The sequence below is a fragment of the Sus scrofa genome, chromosome 1 (assembly GCF_054392235.1).
Source record: "Sus scrofa isolate SSC_HxYL_T2T_F1_AM1 chromosome 1, Sscrofa_HxYL_maternal_Yorkshire_Landrace_v2.0, whole genome shotgun sequence".
NCBI classification, from domain to species: Eukaryota; Metazoa; Chordata; class Mammalia; order Artiodactyla; family Suidae; genus Sus; species Sus scrofa.
In genome coordinates, this window is record NC_139383.1 from 156,358,739 (window position 1) to 156,377,653 (window position 18,915).

General features: G+C 46.7%; 1 protein-coding gene across 5 annotated transcripts in view; it reads left to right on the forward strand.

Annotated features, from left to right (window-relative positions):
• PCSK6 (proprotein convertase subtilisin/kexin type 6) overlaps window positions 1–18,915 on the forward strand; it is a 188,512-nt gene that overhangs the window by 31,061 nt on the left and 138,536 nt on the right. For all 5 annotated transcript variants that reach the window (XR_014840546.1, XM_021098934.2, XM_021098945.2 and 2 more), the window contains exon 2: window positions 16,109–16,213. Coding sequence is in view for 4 of the 5 variants with exons in the window: in XM_021098934.2 (XP_020954593.1) it covers window positions 16,109–16,213 (105 nt within the window). In the remaining variant the exon portion in view is untranslated. The remainder of the gene's footprint in view (window positions 1–16,108; window positions 16,214–18,915) is intronic.

Genomic DNA, 18,915 nt, shown 5'->3' on the forward strand with positions numbered 1-18,915 from the left:
CACTAGGAAGCTCAGCAGTGCCCAGGGTCTAACGTGGTGGGAGAGTGGTGGTCCGGGAGGAGTTTGGGGTATTGGGCCTGACTGGGGTCATGCTCAGGTGGGTGGAATGGAGGGGTCTGGGAGAGAATGAAGGGAGTTTTGAGGTCAGGGTGTCAGGAGGGTTATTTACTAGGGTGTCAAAGTCACATGTCAGTGGCAAAATGGTGGCAAAAGAGGAGGTGAGCTCTTGGCTGGCAGTAAGGAGAGGAGGGTAGCCAGGACTGTGCGTTGCGGCAGCAATGTGGGCTTGAGAAGAGGAAACTCAGGGGTTCTGAGCTCTCTTGGCCTGGAGGTGTTCTTTACTGGGAGGGTGATCACTGTCACATTCCTTACTATCCGGCCCAGGACGCTTCTGAGAGCGAGAAGGGGAGCCGTGAATACCTAATGCGAGGCACCAGGACCGAGAAAACCAGGGCATGTCTACCGGAGGGTTCCCAAGCAAGTGGGAGCTTTCAACGAAGACAAGAGGGTGTAAGGAAATACCAAATGGTAGAGAGTTTTTTATTTGTTTGCTTGAGGCTATTTTAAAAGAGTAATCAATTGTGATAAAATACATGTAACATAAAACTTACCATTTTAACCATTTTTCAGTGTACCTTTCAGTGACATTAGGTACATTCACATTTTGCGCAGCCGTCACCACTGTCCCTCTCCAGAACTCTCTGTCTTGCAAAACTAAAGATTTGTATCTATTACCCACTAACTCTCCCTCCCCTGAGTCCCTGGCAACCCTCATTTTTCTTTGATGACTCCAGGTACTTCGTAGGAACGGCATCTTACAATATTTATCTTTTTGTGACTGGCTTATTTTACAGAGCATAATATGCTCAAGGTTCATCTGTATTGTAGCCTGTCTCAGAATTTCCTTCCTTTTCAAGGCTGAATAATATCCCATTGCAGGGACAGATCACATTTGGTTATCCATTCATCTGTCAGTGAATACCTTTGGCTATTATGCATAGTGCAGCTCTGAACATTGGCTACAAAGATCTCTTGGATATCCTGTTTCTCATTTTTTTAGATGTATACTCAGAAGTGGAATTGCTGGATCATTTTGTAATATTTTTTGGCTGTACCCACAGCATGCAGAAGTTCCCAGGCCAGGGAGTGAACCCGTGCTACAGCAGCAACCCAAGCCACAGCAGTGACAACAGCAGATCTTTAACCTAGTGCAGCCCCAAGGAATTCTGCGTCATATGGGTTTTTTTTTTTCTTTTTTTTGTCTTTTTAGGGCCACACCTGCAGCATATGAAGGTTCCCGGGCTAGGGGTCCAATCGGAGCTGCAGCCACTGGCCTACGCCACAGCCACAGCAACACAGGATCCAAGCCTTGTCTGTGACTTACACCACAGCTCACAGGCACACCAGATCCTTAACCCACTGAACAAGGCTAGGGATCGAACCTGCACTCTCATGAATACTAGTCGGGTTCATTAACCACTGAGCCACAGTGGGACCTCCATCATATGGTAATTTTATGTTTATCTTTTTGAGGAACCACAAGGCCGTACAACTTTACATCCCCACCAGCAGTGTACAAGGGTTCTGGTTTCTCCACATTTTTGCCAACACAGGTTATTTTTGTTTTTTAAATTTTTTAATAGTAGCCATCTTAATTGGTGTGAGATGATATCCCATTGTGGTTTTGGTTTGCATTTCCCTAATGATTCATTCTGTTGAGCATCATTGGCCAGGTGTATACCTTCTTTGGAGAAATGTCTGTTGAAGTCCTTGCCTCATTTTTAAACTGGGTTTTGTTGTTGTTGAGTTGTCAGAGTTCTTTAAATATTCTTGATATCAACCGCTTTGCAGATATATGACTTGCAAATATTTTTTCCTCTTCCATTAAAAAAATAGACATTCCCAAGGGTTCAGTGAGAGGAGCTAGTAGAGGGGCTGGGTGAGGCTATTCAGGGGGTAGAGGGTAGGGAGAGGGAGCCTGGAGAGGGTTTGCATGTATGGGATGAATGAGTGGCAGTTAGTGTCTGAACCTGAGGCGGTTCACCCATGTAACACACATGTGGTGTCTGGGGTGAGGGAGATTGGGCGGTCGTATTAAATGGGCAGCAGGGATGGCCAGCCACACAAAGCAGGAGGTGGTGGTGGGTGCTGACCATCTAAGGCTTCCCCCAGCATGTCCAGGGGTGTGATTTACAGACCCTCCCAAGCTCAGATCTCCAGATGCCCAGAGAGCAAGGTGGTGATGATTTCTTTGACTTGGGGGCAGGAGAGCCTGTCAAACAAGTTGCATTTCAGTTTCTTTTTCTGTCTTTTCTTTTTTCCCAAAGCCTTTCTTCCTTGGCTGAGAAAAGCCACACACACACCCAACCAATTTGAATATGAGGCCTGCAGAACCACAGTGGAACCACTGGTGGTAAATAGCCAGGCACAGAAAAGAATTCTTGAGAAAAGTTCTGTGGCATAAGGGGTCATCCAAAGAAACGGAAGGCAATTTGTTTTTCTCTCAGTGAGGCGGATGTGGAGGAATCACGTAGAAACTGACAGGTATACCAAAAGCTGCTGACTGTAGCTTGGATGTGGGAAAGAAAGAGGTCAGAGAGGTGATATGTTGAGTAATCACACCCATCACTGAGAATCTGAGTGATCTTTGACAGCGTTTGTGTCTGTTGTTGTCACTGGGGAGAAACAATGGAAGGAGCTGATGTAGTAAGAACTGTGGAGCCTCTGGTGCTGTGGAGCCAGGAGAAGTGTGGTGGGACGCAGAGCCAGGCGCAGGCCCTGGAGGTGGGAGGTGGTCCCCAAGGGGCGAGCCAACACTGAAGGCCTTGCAGGGGAGCATGCGCCCCCCCAGGTGTATTTTATTTTCACTAGAATGTTTTTAGAAAATTGGTATAGTTATTATCATTTAACATGGGGAGATTTCAGATAAGAATTTGTTTATAGCCTCTCTTTTTTTTTTTTTTTTTTTGTCTTTTGTCTTTGTTGTTGTTGTTGTTGTTGTTATTTCTTGGGCCGCTCCCGCGGCATATGGAGGTTCCCAGGCTAGGGGTTGAATCGGAGCTGTAGCCACCGGCCTACGCCAGAGCCACAGCAACACGGGATCCGAGCCATGTCTGCAACCTACACCACAGCTCATGGCAACGCCGGATCGTTAACCCACTGAGCAAGGGCAGGGACCGAACCCGCAACCTCATGGTTCCTAGTCGGATTCGTTAACCACTGCGCCACGACGGGAACTCCGCCTCTCTTTTTTTATATCATTTTATTACTATAAAATTTAAGAGTCACATTTTAAGGTTGGACATTATAGGAGTTCCCTTTGTGGTTCAGCAGGTTAAGAACCAGTCTAGTATCCATAAGGATGCGGCTTTGATCCCTGGCCTCACTCAGTGGATTAAGGATCTAGCATTGCCACAAGCTGCAGTGTAGGTTGCAGGTGCAGCTCAGATCTGGTATTGCTGTGGCTGTGGTGTAAGCTTGCAGTTGCAGCTTTCATTTGACCCCTAGCCCAGGAACTTCCATATGCCACAGGTGCAACCATTAAAAAAAAAAGGAAAAAAAAAAGTAAAATTGGACATTATAGTATAAGAACAATAAATTCAGTATTAGCTACTATTTTAAAAAATAATTTCTATTTTCTAAATTGATGTTTACTTTACAATGCTGTGTTAGTTTTAAGTGCACAGCAAAGTGATTCAGTTATATATATATATATATATATATATATATATATATATATATACACACACACACACACACACACACACACACATATATTTCTAGTCTTTTTCAGAGTTTTTTCCATTATAAGTTATTACAAAATATTGAATGTAATTCCCTGTGCAGTACAGTAGGTCCTTGTTGTTTATCTGTTTTATGTGCTGACCCCAAACTCCTGCTTTATTCCTCTCCCACTCAGCTTATCTGGGAAAATGGAAGAGCTCATCCCTTCCCCACAGGCAAAGAAAGAAAGTGACCCCCAGAGTGCCAGTGTCCTCTCAGGACAGACTCCCTTTACCACACCTGAGCTTTCCCTTCCCCGAGGTTGGCTAAGCCTGGCATCGTCCTCTGGGAGGGGTCAGGACCTCACTGCCCACCAGGCTTTGGGAAGAAGCCACCAAGCCGGGAGAGGAGGTGTGTGTCCCTTGTGGAGAGGATGTGTCATCCGCCTCTGCTGATGCAGGGCTGGAAGTGCCAGTTCTCAGCTCCGTGAGTGGTGACCATAAATCAGGCAGAACCTCACAGAACCGGAATGTAGTGAGCGTGTCTCAGTGGGAGTTTGTCTCTACAGACTTTGAACATGAGTGATGACAGAGACATGAATTAACGAAACTGAAAAAAAGTTTCGGTCTGGAAGCAATCATATATTGCAGCCTCATTTTATACAGGTGGATAAAGATAAAAGGGACAAGAAGTCTGCCTCAGGGACTGCAATGTCCAGAGGATGGTCAGACCTGTGGCAGGTGAGGCAGTGGGCAGCACTGTGCAGTGTATCCTGAGCCCTACAAGTTCCCATGAGCCCCCAGTGCAGGCTGGCCAGCAAGGGGGTACTTTCCATACTGGCCTTTTTGGCTCCGTTTAGGTGGGATTATTTTTCCCACAGGGAAAATACTGATAAAGAAGTGTATTTAGTACACATAATCAAGAGCATCTCAGCTGGACTTTGTGTTGGCTGCTGTATAGAACATGAACAAATGTCAAGGGATAGAAAATTACTTTGGATATTTAAAAAAGAAGAAATATATAGTCTATTTGTTTTGTAGCAAGTTTCTGTAAATAAACTAATTTATACTATTTATAAGAAAAAAAAGTGTATTTATGTGTATTTTAATTGAAATCAGAGGGCAAATGGGATTTGTTATCTAACTAACTTTGCAGCTGGCTTTGTTGCAATCCATTTTTTCCCCACAAAGTGAAATGCATATTATTTCTTACAGAAATCATATGAAGAAAGCTACCTGAATGATCAGGTGCCATGTACCAGGCTCCAGAGCAGGCATTTTGCATGTGTCCCGCCTCATTCACCCTCCCTGTAGCCATGGGTAGGGAGGGGTACTGTTATCCCCATTGTCTGGAAAGGGAAATGCAGATGAAGAGAAATGAAAGAACTTGCCTGGAGTCTCATTTCAATTAAATGGAGGAGTTGGAATTTAGAGCCAGGCAGCCTGACTCCAAGTCCCACAATTGCCTCCTGGAGTCCCACTGGTGTATCCCCCAAGGGCCCTGCAAGGCAGTGACAGGGGTCCCTTTGTTGTCATCTCCTTGCCCTCCCCCATTTTCCCTTGAAAGCGGGGAGAGAAGAGGTTTTCCTCACCAGCAAGACTCTTCATCACCAGCCTCTCTGAATGTGGGTCCCGTTTCCGTCTCAGCTTGTTGATCAGAGTTTGCGATCTGAGTGCTGGCCAGGCAGAAGGGCCTCCTTTGGGCTCCCTCGCCTTGCTCTGTGCTGCTCACTCCCCAAAATGCAGGTCCTGGGCAGTGTGTGCCCTGCAGGACCCCAGGGCCTTGTGTAGTGGCTGGCTCAAAAGCTGCTCAGAGACTTGGCAGGAGAGTGAAGGTGTGACTGGGCAGAGGCCAGTGAGTGTGTTGTGGCAGGAGCCACACCTGGAAGCGGGCATGGAGGGCCTTCATCTGGCCCCTCGACCACAGGACGTGGCCATGTGCCTCTGAGTGAATCACAGGCAGAGGTGAGAGAGCAACCAGGGCATAAGATGATCTGTGTTCTCCTGCTTTCCTTTCAAATAATTACTTCTCGCCAAAAATGAGTGCTTTTGAAGTTTTACTTTAAATATAAATGTTCTGTTGAAATTTTTTATTGCCAAGTATTCCACAAACCATAATGTTAGCATGAAAGGGACAGAGAAAAGCTGATCCAGCCCCTCCCCAGAGGTACTAGAAATGGAGGCGGGTGAGGGCAGAGACCTGAGCTGCCGCAGTCCCCGATTCCTTGCACCGGAACTGCATGAAAAGTCCCAGATGCTGCAGTAGAAGGGCCAAGACCAAGATGGTTGCATGAAGAGCTATTTTTAGTTTATAAACCAAGCTGTGCTTTGCAGCTGGGAAAGGGTGTCTGTCCCTCAAGTTGTCTGTTGGTGAAATCATGACAGCTGACTTCTCAGTAGCTTCTTCACTTTTAATTACTGGCTTGGGGTTGAGTCACAGAAGCCAAATGACAGTGTCTGTTTCTCTTTCAATCTGTTTTTAATTGGCATTATTGTTTGGGCACTGATGTGGTTGGACTAAAGATTTCCGTCTCTTTGTGAAACTTAAGCCTCCTGTCTCAGCAGGGGAAGCCCCTGAGAGCCCAGCTTCAAAGGTGGGTCAGGAGCTGCCTGGTCAGCAGACCATCGAGGCCATCACTTGGGATGGGCGTCAGGATATAAGGAAGGTGGGGGTGATGGGGTCGGGTGAACGAGGGCCTGCTCAAGGGCAAGGCTATCCCCTCCCTGGTATCTCTTTTTCCCTTTAGGGGGAACCACATAAAAGAGAAGGAAATAGGAGGTGGATGAGTTGCCTGGAGCAAGAGTAGTTAGTGGTTACAGCAGAGCAGCATGGTTGCTGGGCTCTGGTTTCTGTCCTGGACTCTTTGGGGCTGGCTTCACCTTCCCCCTCTCAGGCCTCCGAATGCCTCTGCCACTGGAGCTGAGGTCCCTAGCACCCGGAGTGACACCAGAGAGGGGTCAGTTTTAGGAACAGTGGGTTTAGAATGCAGAGGAGACGTTTTTAAAAAATATACATAGTAAAATCTACCATCTTAACCATTTTTAACTGCACAGTTCAGTGACATTTAAGTACATTCACATTGCAGTACAACCATCACCACCATCATCTTCAGAACATTTTCCTCTTCCCAAAATGAAACTCTGTCTCCATCAAACACTAATGCCCATCCCTCCTCTCCCAGCCCCTGGCACCTACCAGCCTGCTTTGTGTTTCTGTGATTTTGACCACTCTAGGGGCCTCACGTAAATGGAATCTTACAGTATTTGTCCTTTTATGTCTGGCTGATCTCACTGAGCATCACGTCCTCAAGGTTCATCCCTGTTGTAGCAGGTGTCACAATGTCCTTCCTTTTCAAGGCTGAAGAGTGTTTCCTTGGATGCGTAGACCACATTTTGTCCATTCATCCATCGGCAGTCACTCGAGTTGCTTCCATATCTTGGCTTGGGCATCATGCTGCCGTGAACGTGGGTATACAGATACCCAATCACGTCCCTGCTTTCACTTTGTTTGGGTACAGGAGCTATTTTATTTATTTACTTAAGTATAGTTGATTTACAGTGTTATGCCAATTTATGCTGTATAGCAAAGTGACCCAGTCATACATGTATATAAATTCCCTTTCTCACATTATCTTCTATCATGGTCTGTTCCAGGAGATTGGATATAGTTCCCTGTGCTATACAGTAGGACCTCATTGCTTATGCATTCTAATTGTAACAGTTTGCATCTATTAACTCCAGGAGCTATTTATTTTTTAAGTGAAAAATTTAAAGATTAGTTTCTCCAAATGAGAGTGTCTTAGATATTAAAATTTGAATTTTGAACATTTCTTTCATAAGAACAAAAACCCTTTTTTTTTCAAACCTTGTAGACTCCTGACCTACCTCAGTCATACAGCCCCAAACTGCAGCGCAGCACTGGCACTTCTTTCTGGGGAACCTGGGAGGGATCTGGAAGGACCCAGATGGGCCCTACCTGGTTTCCTTGGGTGCTCAGGGGATCCCTGGCATCGCCCGCCTGCCCAGATGTGCTTTGCGTGGCCATTTGTGCCGAAGGTCATGGACATATTTTACTCTGTTCACAAGCCGAGATGCTCTGTGTCTCTACCCTGGTAAATGTTCCAGATGAGACTTTCTAAGAATAAGGCTCTCCGCCTATGGCTTCTATCATCAGCAAGAAAAAAACTAAGCAGCAGGCCTCCTAGAGAGAGGAAAGTCTGGACCAAATGTCTAGCTCCCCAGCTGCAAGGACCAAGGGCTACCTGCAACTCAGGGATGTTTTAGGAAGGCCACACAGTGGTGTTAACATTTTAAAGTCAGTTGCCAATATGACATTAAAAATTTGCAAGAGCTCATGTGGGATCTGAACATTGGCTTCTCTGGAAGTGTTCTGGAGAGCCACTTGTACTGGGATCCTGAGTCTGCCTATCCCCCTCCTCCTGGTCATGGGCGCTGTGGGCATCAGGGGCACCTCTTCCAAATGGAAACTAAGCACATCACAGAGTAGTTAGTGGGCAGCTGGGACACATGCGGTGAACCCATCCTCACTATCAAACAGCAACACAGGGTTGGGTGTGGTTGGGTTTAGAAATCTGATAAAATGGCTAATTCCAGACTGCCGTGAAGAAACCTGTAACCAAAAAATGGTTTAAAATGAAGTCCTTCAGAAAGATTGTATAGTGTTTCACACAGCTCTTTGTGGACATTGAAGGTTATCGGTTGAGTGAGGCCAGATCTGTAAATTAAACATCCACATCTGAAGCTAGACCATTTGACTTGGTGACTTCAGAGAAAGGAAAGTGAAGTCTACTAAGTAAAAATTAATGATATTTCAGGGATTTGTAGGAAGTTGAGCAGCTTAATTGCATGCTTTGGGTGGATACATGTTGAAGAAAGCAATTTTAGGAGACTAGGAAATTGAGCAATAATCTTAACTTGGGTCAGAATTGTAATTATTGCAGTAACAGAGTGTTGCTATGGGTATATGTGACCGAAATGGGAAGCAGGACTTTTTTAAAAGGCTTTAAAAATAACAACAAAATGTCCATTCTTTCTCTCTGGACTTCCTTAATTATAAATACCAGGTAACCCAGTGCTGGCTAAATATAGGTTCAGTGGCCATCTATATTTATAATTTTCTTCAGGCGGAAGTCACCAGAGCAAGATGGAATTAATTTAGTGTGTAGATTTTTATAGGCTCTAATTAGTTATGTTTTTCTTAAGCAGACCAAGTGGGATCAATGACATTATATAACTGAACTCTGACGCCTGTGACTCTCAAACATAGACTCGTCTCCAAGAGCCCAGGCCCTTGGAAGACGCAGGCCCTGCAGATTAGCAGCTCCAGAAGCCGGCCCACTGCAGCTGCAAGTAGACAGGGTTCAGAACATCTGTTTCCAGCTAAAGGCAGGCTTTGGGAGTGATAAAGTGAATAGTTTTTTTGCAAAGTCAGAAGCTTCATCTACAGCCCCATTCATTTCTGAGACCTTGAGTTGTGACATTTTGTGACTGCTTATCAGCTGTTCCTGTGAGGCAGATTCCATTTTGCTGGCTGGGGAGGTGGGTGGCAGTGCTGTGGACCGACCAAAGTATGGGCTTAGCCGGGCCCCACCCCCCACAAAACCCAGCTTACAGAACTGCACCTGCATCTGAGGTCACATCCAGTGGAGGCCTGAGTGGGTGGATGGACCTTTGGAATGATCAGATGTTATTTGGGGTGGATTCGGCATGCTCACCAGTGACTGCTGCAAATCAAGCGTGATGAATTAGGTGGGGCTCTTCTCCTCTGTTTCCTAGGCTCTGCATAAAATGGCAAGTCACCTTCTTTTCCTTCAGGAAGGTCATGGGGGTGCCCCAGCTGGATCCCTCCAATCTCACACCTGCCTTGTATAAGCAGGGAGGTGATTTGAAGCTGGCCGTACTCACACAGGAAAAAACGGGATAAGAAAGGCTCTTCCTGTAAACACCCCCGGCCCAGGCCTCTCCCCCATCATACTTGGCTTCTGCCCCTTCCTTGCTTGGCTTTGCAAGTTGTTTATGCTCATCCCCACTTGTGGTCCCCAAGACTCTCCCTCTGCACAGCCAGTTTCCTTGTCATGAATAAAGGATGCTGGGCCCCTTGGATGAGGTGCAGAGCCCTGCATTGCCTGCCTTGCTCAGCCCCACATCCCTGGGAGCAGACATCACATTGGCCATCTGCCCAGGTCACACAGCTGGTAGATGGTCTGCTGACTCCACAGCCTCAGCACTGTCCTGGGAGGGGACAAAGACAAGACAGCAGTCCTTGGGCTTGGAGGCCTGGAGTCTTGGTTACAGCTGCACTGGACAACTAAATGTAGGTAGAAAAGGGAAGATGTGTATCCCTCCAGTGTCACTCAAGCTCTGTTCATTTCATCAAACATTTTTTTGAACTCCTGCCATGCATCAGACCCTGCCAAGGCCTGAGGATTATGCAGATGACCGTTCCTGCCTTTGAGGAGCTTTCCGTGGAGGGAGGGTGGGAGAATGGGCTATGATAGCCACCTTTGGGCAGACCTGGGCCTGAGAGGTCCAGGAGGGCTTCCTGGAGGCAATGACAGCTGAGGTGGTGGCTAAAAATCAGAGTAGGAGGTGGGCTTGTCGCTGTGAGGTGGCCAGCATGAGCAGCCTTGGGGGTGTGAAAGAGCAAGTGAGAGTCCCCCACACACAGCAGTGTTGCTGGAAAACTGAAGTGAGATTGGTGAGGCCAGGCCTGTGGCCTGATCATGGAGACATGTGTGTGCCCTGTGAGGGGCTCAGGCTCCATTGTCTAAGAGGAGGCAGAGCTCGGGAATGGCAGCATGGGATGGCAGTATGATGGAGCCTAGGAGGCAGCAGCACCCTGGGGATGGAGGCGATGGGTGCAGCCAGGTTTGAGAACCATTCAGGAGGTCACTGTCAGAGGGTTTGATGACTGGATACTACAGAAGATCATGGCATCAAGACAAGAGGCTCCTGGGGAGAAGGAACAGATCTGGGGGAGGAGAGGGTCGCAAAGTGGCATTGATCCAAGGGACATGTACTGTGATTTTGGCAGGGGTCGCCTGGGGGCCTGCAGCATGGGGTGCTGCCCCACCCCAGCTGCTCTGCCAGGAACAGGGAACAAGCCCGGCCTCCAAAGGACTCAGCCTTCCTAGCCAGCATGCTGGGGGTCAGGCAGGGCCCATGGGGATGGGCCGGGTAGGAAGGGGAGGGGCCTTCTCCTGGAAAGGGCTGTCCTCATAGGCTTTGACAGGATCCACTGCTACAGCTCAGCGTCTCCTGTGACAGGTTTCAGAATCCACATGCCCAGCCATGGTCCAGACCTTTAGAACCAGGACCTCCAACAGGGTCCAGACCTTTAGAACCAGGACCTTTAGAACCAGGTTGGTAATTCTGCCCAAAGTGATGGGCCTCAGACCCAGAGATTCTGAATTAGGGTAGCCTGCAGTGGCCCTGGAGGTCCACATGGATATGAGGGCTGTGGGAGAAGCAAAGACAGGCCTGGTTACATCTCAGAGTCATTTACACACACAACTATATACATACAAATGTAAATATACACACAAACTGAGTATACAACATATGTGAATATATACAGACATATCTGTGTACATACATGTGCAGTCATACTTCTATGTACATATATACAGGTAAAAACACACAGACACATTTCCATGCTCACCTGTACACACTCACACAGACACAATGGAATAGGTGTGTGCATGAAACATGATGGTGTCTCTTCTGCTTCCTGCTCAGGGGGATGGAAAGTGAGCCCCAAAGAGGCACTGGGCTGTGTTGTGAATGAGCCTGCTGCTGAGGACCAGAACCAAGATGAGGGGGTGGGGGTGGGCGGGCCCTTGTGACAGTGATGCTTCCGACATGTTCAGAGGCAGAAGGTCATTGCTGAGGATGTGAACGCTAAGTCACACCCCGACTGTACTGCGTGCCGGGGGTGTTTTTGAGCAGGTCACCTAACCACAGTGCCTTCATTTCCCCATCTGCAGGATGAGGATGATCGTGGCCTTCACCTCATGAGGCTGTTGCAAGAATCAAGTCCATTCATCTGAGCTCTCAGCTTGTGGCCTGGGATGGGGTGCTGCTCTTGTTGTGAGCCAGGGGCCCCCAGCAGAAGTTGGGGACCTCAGTGGCTGGTAAAAGGAGAAGGAGGGGGAATTGCTGTCCCCTACTAGCTCTGTACTCTTTTTACCACCCGTATTTTTTACTGAGTGCATGTATTACTAGGTTTTTTGAAGCCTCTAACGGAGTATCCTGTTAGAGAAACCACATCCAGCTCTCCTTGCTGTGGGTTCTCGGATCTCCTTTCTTCCAATGTTCTGGCTGAGAACCCTTAGCAAGGTTTTTGTTTTTTTTTTTTTTTTGTCTTTTTTTGTTGTTGTTGTTGTTGTTGTTGTTGTTGCTATTTCTTGGGCCGCTCCCGCGGCATATGGAGGTTCCCAGGCTAGGGGTTGAATCGGAGCTGTAGCCACCGGCCTACGCCAGAGCCACAGCAACGCGGGATCCGAGCCGCGCCTGCAACCTACACCACAGCTCACGGCAACGCCGGATCGTTAACCCACTGAACAAGGGCAGGGACCGAACCCGCAACCTCATGGTTCCTAGTTGGATTTGTTAACCACTGCGCCACGACGGGAACTCCGCAAGGTTTTTAATGATGTTTTAATGATCTTAACAATTTTATCAACTAATGCGTATAATTGCATATCAGTGTTGAGAAAAGAGATGTGAGCATTACCTATTCAGTGGATTGTTCATTTTCTGGGATGGGAAACTAAGAGAATGGCTCTAATCAATATGTTGTGAAAATACCATGGACAAGAAAGAGAAAAAGCACTGCACTTATGGAAATTTTATGTCACCCTGGCTCGATCCCCTCAAAAAAAAAAAAAAAAAAAACCCACAGCAAAAAATACCATGCTGATCAGATACAGCTTCATCATCAAGGAAGAGGAGATGGAGGTTCTGGGAGGGCTCAGTGCTGAGCAGAACTGGGGGGGCTGCCAGGGCCCTCAGGCAGTGGGGTTCTGTCACAGCTGCTGCTCCTGTGCAGCTTAGTGGTCATTTGGATGGGGCAGTGGCTGTGGGGCCACAGTGAGGCTACTTAAACATTGTTAAAATGGGTAAACATTATGTAGATTTTACCACAATTTTTAAAAATTAAGATTTAGAAAAACCGAACAAGGAGTTCCCGTTGTGGCTCAGTGGCTAACGAATCCAACTAGGAACCATGAGGTTGTGAGTTTGATCCCTGGCCTTGCTCAGTGGGTTAAGGATCCGGCATTGCTGTGAGCTGTGGTATAGGTTGCAGACGTGGCTTGGATCCTGGGTTACTGTGGCCCTGGTGTAGGCCGGTGGCTGCAGCTCCAATTAGACCCCTAGCCTGGGAACCTCCATATGCCGCAGGAGCGGCCCTAGAAAAGGCAAAAAAAAAAAAACAAGTAGGAGGTAGACCAGATTTGCCAGCCTTGGTCCTGACTGGGTTGGTGCTTTGTTAACCACACAGTGTGTCCACAGGCTTTGGGAGGACAGTTTGGGGCACTCCCCTCATCCAGGCTGCAGACTGTGTCAGGGCCTCTCACAGAACCTGGATTCCCAGCTAAGGATCTGGGCCTGCCTTCCTCCTTCCTTTTCCTACCCTTACAGCAATTCCAGTATCAAGCAGCTCTTTCTTTTCTTGCCTCCTGTGCCCTGAGGCAAGCTGTCTGGCCTGTGTTTGCCTGCCTCTCAAGTCTTTGGTAGTGAGGAAGGAAGGTGTCTGCTCCCCATGCCCTCACCCTGGACCCTGAGGTCCTGAGAGTGGATGGAGGTGCACAGAGTCTCAGAGGGACCTGAATAGCCAGTGACCTGACTCCCTCCCTTTTTTTCTGAATCAGATTCCAGCCTCTCCTGCAGCTGTTCTTTTGTCCTCTGCATCAGGTGTGTCCCTCTCCGGACCCTCAGCCTCCATGCTGGGCTGGACATAAGTTTCCAAACAGATATGGCCTTGGCCATTGCTGCCCCCTGGGGCGGTTTGTCTGGTCAGCACTGTGGGAATCATCTGTTACTTCCTTGAATTGCTCAAAGACAATGGCTCCCATCAACTCAGACCCTCTGAGCCATTGCTTATGATGGAGCTGGATTGGGGCAGAGACAGGGGCTGGATGGCCTCGGGACTGGCCTTTGAAGAGAGGGTTGGCTGCCTCTGGCCTGGCTGGGCTGTCTGAGGCCAGGTGCTGCCCTGACACGTGCCTGCTTCCGGTCACCAGCTCTTCCCCTTGCAGTAAATTTGATTCAACTCTTAGTTTCTCCATGTTCCTGAGTGGAAATTGACTTGAATACCTGAAGTTAAAAGAACAGAAGTTGTGAAACATCTCCCAGGGATGGTGGCTGCTTATAAGCAAACATGCTGATTAAACATTGCTCTAAGTTAAGCCTCCACTATTGCCTCTGTTGCTAAATAACAGCGCTGGTATGCTGTCAGAGGAGCCCTTTGACATATATAACAACTAACTTTGTTGAAGGAATGAGCAAGGTAACTGTGGGAGGAGAAATAAATGTGCTTTTGTGCAAAAGAGGGGAGAAATAATGAGGTTGATGATGGCAGAAAAATGTCTTTAGGTAGAATGGACTGAGTCATAATTGCAGAAACCACTTAAAGAGCACTTACTACCTGTGTGGTGCCTTATATATAAAGAACTGTACATACCTATATATGTATATAGTCTCAGAACAACCCTTCAAGGTGATAGGAACTGTTCTCATGAGGAAACTAAAACTCAGAGAGACTCTTAAGCCCAGGTCACCTGGCAGGAAGGGTTGAGTTGGAATGCATTGCAGACCCCATGAGGGAATGGAGGAGCCTTGGAGAGGAGCCAGAGAGAGAATCCCAGCTCCCAGTGCAAGCCAGGATTTCTTGAACACCAACTAGACACTGGTCTAGGCACTAAACTAGCTGCTATATAGATGAGACCTACTAACCCTTACAACTATCATGGCATTCGATGTTCGGTGCTTGTAAGTGACAGACCTATCCTGGAGCAAGCCAAAGTGCACAAGAAGGTTCTTTATTTCCAGGGCAGGTGGGTATCTCCTCAAACTCAAGAACAGGAGGCAGCCAGGCTGCCAAGATTTCCAGAAATGAGGACTGAAGAGTGTAATAACATGGACTTTATCTTCTTGTGGAAAGATGTGAGAATGGCAACTCTGAATATCCACGTCCCTCCAGGTCTCTTTCTGGGCTGGTCCACTTTGCTCTGGACAGCTTGTAGCAGACACAGTGTCTGAGAGTGGGGAGGAGGAGCAAAAGGTCATTGTGAATTGGGTGGGCATTAGTCCTACTTAAACAGGTCTGTGGGGGAAGTTATCCCCATTTTTACACATAAGGAATTGAGATTTGCAGGCAGTGAATCTTGCCTGAGATCATGTGATCACTGGTGGTCAAGGGAGTGGGCAGGTCTGGGCTGGGTCCATGAGTGAAAACCCAGGCTCATCATCACCACATCGAACTGCTCTAGAGAACAGTTCACCTTGAATTCACCCTTTAATCTGTAGCCGGAAAAGACACCAGGATGGTTAGGCTGTGAAGGGCAACTTGAGAGTCTATATGGTTGCTCTTTGGTCCATCTTCATTTAGAAAGCTCTGCTACCAAGAATGGTGACCAATTAGCTGCTTCAACGACACAGGAAAGTTAGAAGAAGCAGCAGTCTTTGGAGAACAGTATCCTGATGCTCTGGGGTCACAAGACACGAGGCCAGTCAGTGCTGCAGGGAGCGCCACCATCCTCTTTGTCCCCTCCAGCCCTCAAGCTGAAATCTGTCCTGACAAACTGCTACTGGCAGGAAACTGGGACACTCTGGGGGCTTGAATGCTCTCAGCTGACCTTTGCACAGCCCCCTAGCAGATGGAGCCACGTGTTTGCCTTGGCTCCCTTGTCACACTTGAGAGCGAATGTTCGTTCTTAGATATTTCAGTTTACCCATGGGGTGGAGAGGATGGAGTCTGTTTATAAATGGATATTTTGGTGTAGACCTGACTTGACACTAACTTAGCTCCTTCAGGGATGCCTGACCCTAAATGAACATTAATTCCCATCTAAAAAACTTGGCCAAGATAATACAAACTTTAAATGATAGGAACTTACCACAAGATTTGGGAGTGTGTGCTCCATCAGAAATATTACCTGACGTTGTTTATCTCAAGAGGAGCATCTAAATCGACGTTCACGTTCACAGACGCTGAGTCTGGGCCAGAGCTGTGGGTGGGCAGCCTGATGGAGGAGGTTTCCTTTGGGAGCAGGATGAACTTCTCCGAAGATGGGGGATGTTTGTGGGATGCATCATTTTGTCAGATTGTATTACCTGCTGATATCTTTCTTCTTCTTTTGCAGATTGGAAACCTGGAAGATTATTACCATTTTTATCATAGCAAAACATTTAAAAGATCGACCTTGAGTAGCAGAGGCCCTCACACCTTCCTCAGGATGGACCCCCAGGTACCAATTTCTATTCCCTTCCCAGGATGCTTTCTTAGGGCCTGAGTGCTCTTTGCTTCTTGTTTATATCTGTGGTTCTCAAAATGACTGAGTCTAGATTTTGATGGGATTCTGGATAGCCTTTGGTTGTCCAGATCCACTTTGAATAAAACAAGACTGATGAGTAGCTATGTATCATACCATCTAAATTCTCTAAATATTTGGGTCCCTTGTGAGACTTGAAAATTCATATTCTTGATTTTAGTGTGAAGCAGCTATCAAATGAGTATATAGATCTACTAAATCTTTAAAAAATCAACAAAATACACAGTAATCAGAGGAGATAAATATGCAAATCTTACCCATAAAGGCAAAATGACTAGGCAATTCAAGCTATCATTTTAATAGTGAAATTAGAATTTGGGCAAATGAATGTTTTTGTGGTTGTCATAACACGTATCTTAATGGTTACCAAGAATTTTAAAACTTGAGCAGTAAATATAACTATTTTCTTCCTAAAAATTTCTGTAGTTGCTGAGATTATAAACATATTATTTGAAGAGAGGCCAACTTTTTCTAGTATAGTTCAAATTTATCGGGTGGGTAATTATACTTTATTTCTGCATAGATTTGAAATTAATATTTGACAAATATCAGTCAACAGATACTTGGTAAGATTAAAAATTTAAGATGGTCCTGTGAACCTTTGATGGCTTCATTCAGGAGGTGATCTGCTAATACTTGATATGTGTCCACAGCAGAGCCATTGGAGTGGATGGTGGGGGCTGATAGTTAGTTGAAAAATATAATGTGTCACAGGGCATTGAGTGCTCTGAGGGAAAATGAGAAGTGAGAAGCAGTAGCAGCCCCATCCCCAAAACGAGACCATTGGTGTATCATAGTTTTAGAACATGGAATCGCCCTCTCTTTTTAATTATTTTTTATTTTTTATTTTTATAATTTATTTTTTTTTCCCACTGTACAGCAAGGGGATCAAGTTATCCTTACATGTATATGTTTTCCCGCCCACCCTTTGTTCTGTTGCTATATGAGTATCTAGACATAGTTCTCAATGCTACCCAGCAGGATCTCCTTGTAAATCTATTCTAAGTTGTGTCTGATAACCCCAAGCTCCCGATCCCTCCCACTCCCTCCCCCTCCCATCAGGCAGCCACAAGTCTTTTCTCCAAGTCCATGATTTTCTTTTCTGTGGAGATGTTCATTTGTGCTGGATATTAGATTCCAGTTATAAGTGATATCATATGGTATTTGTCTTTGTCTTTCTGACTCATTTCACTCAGTATAAGATTCTCAAGTTCCATCCGTGTTGCTGCAAATGGCATTATGTCATTCTTTTTTATGGCTGAGTAGTATTCCATTGTGTATATATACCACCTCTTCTGAATCCAGTCATCTGTTGATGGACATTTGGGTTGTTTCCATGTCCTGGCTATTGTGAATAGTGCTGCAATGAACATGCGGGTGCATGTGTCTCTTTTAAGTAGAGTTTTGTCCGGATAGATGCCCAAGATTGGGATTGGGAATTGCCCTCTCTTAAAAGCAATCTGCTAGATAGTAGTTTGTGCTCCCAAGCTGGCACGTGATACTCCTTTGGCCCTCCCCAGGGAACACTGATAATAAAGTTTCTGTGGAGAGATTGGTCTTAGTGTTGTCCCAAGCCAAACCACTGACACTTAGGGCTCCTCTTGTGTTGACCAAGCTGGGGATAGTGGGAGAGATGGTTCATCCCAGGGAACTGCACTTGAAACACCCTTCTCCAGGGCACAGCTTTGTGGTGCTCTGGCTTCAAGCCCATAAGGAAGGGATCCCCATGGAGTTGGGCTCTGACAAGGTGGACACATGGTATATCGTTCTGAATTCATGTGATAGGTGAGTGGGAGGATGGATGGATGGAAGGGTGTGTGGGTAGGCAGATAGAAGGAGATATATCTCAAATAGTATCCTAACCCCATTATTCCTTCATAGCTGGGCAAGGAATTTAATGTTTTATTAAGAGATTACTATGTGCTTGGGCACTTTAATATGCATCGCTGTGATTACACCTGTGTGTGTTCACACCTTGGAGCTTGGAGAAACCTTTTTCAAAGGGGCAGGTGGATTTTTTTTCCTCAGAAGCAAAGCCAGGGGGCAGTAGCTCATTCTCACAGGATGGGGCCATCAGAGAAGGGCAAGCAGATTCAGTACCCGTCTCACCAAGGAGCTGAGTGGAAGGGGCCTTCTGGGCAGAGGGCACAGACCAGTCACCAAAGGAATATGGGTTCCGTGCAGCTGCAAGGAGGGCTGTGGTCCACAGTGGCCCATCAGCTGTCAAAGTGTTGCCACAGTAGTGCCCTCCACAATTTCACTTAAGCAAGCGATATGAGGACAATATGCTTGTTCTCTGTCTGAAGTCTTAGGAGTTATTAAATGTTACCACAGAGATAGTCACAGCAAGGGGCACTATGTGTGGCGATGGGGGTGAGGGGGACCCATCCCCCATATGGGCATGCCATGAGAAGAGGATGGGACCGTGGATTTCTTGGTCCCCTTTCCTGAGGGACTTTGGAGAAGTAAACTGTTCCTCAATTGTTAGAACTACAGCAGAGCTGAAATTGGAGACTTAACCTGTGTTTTGTGGGCATTTTTTTTTTAATGATTGAATTTTAAAACTTTTAAAGGTATTCAACTCAACAGCTTTACCTTTCCTTCCAAAAATATTAATT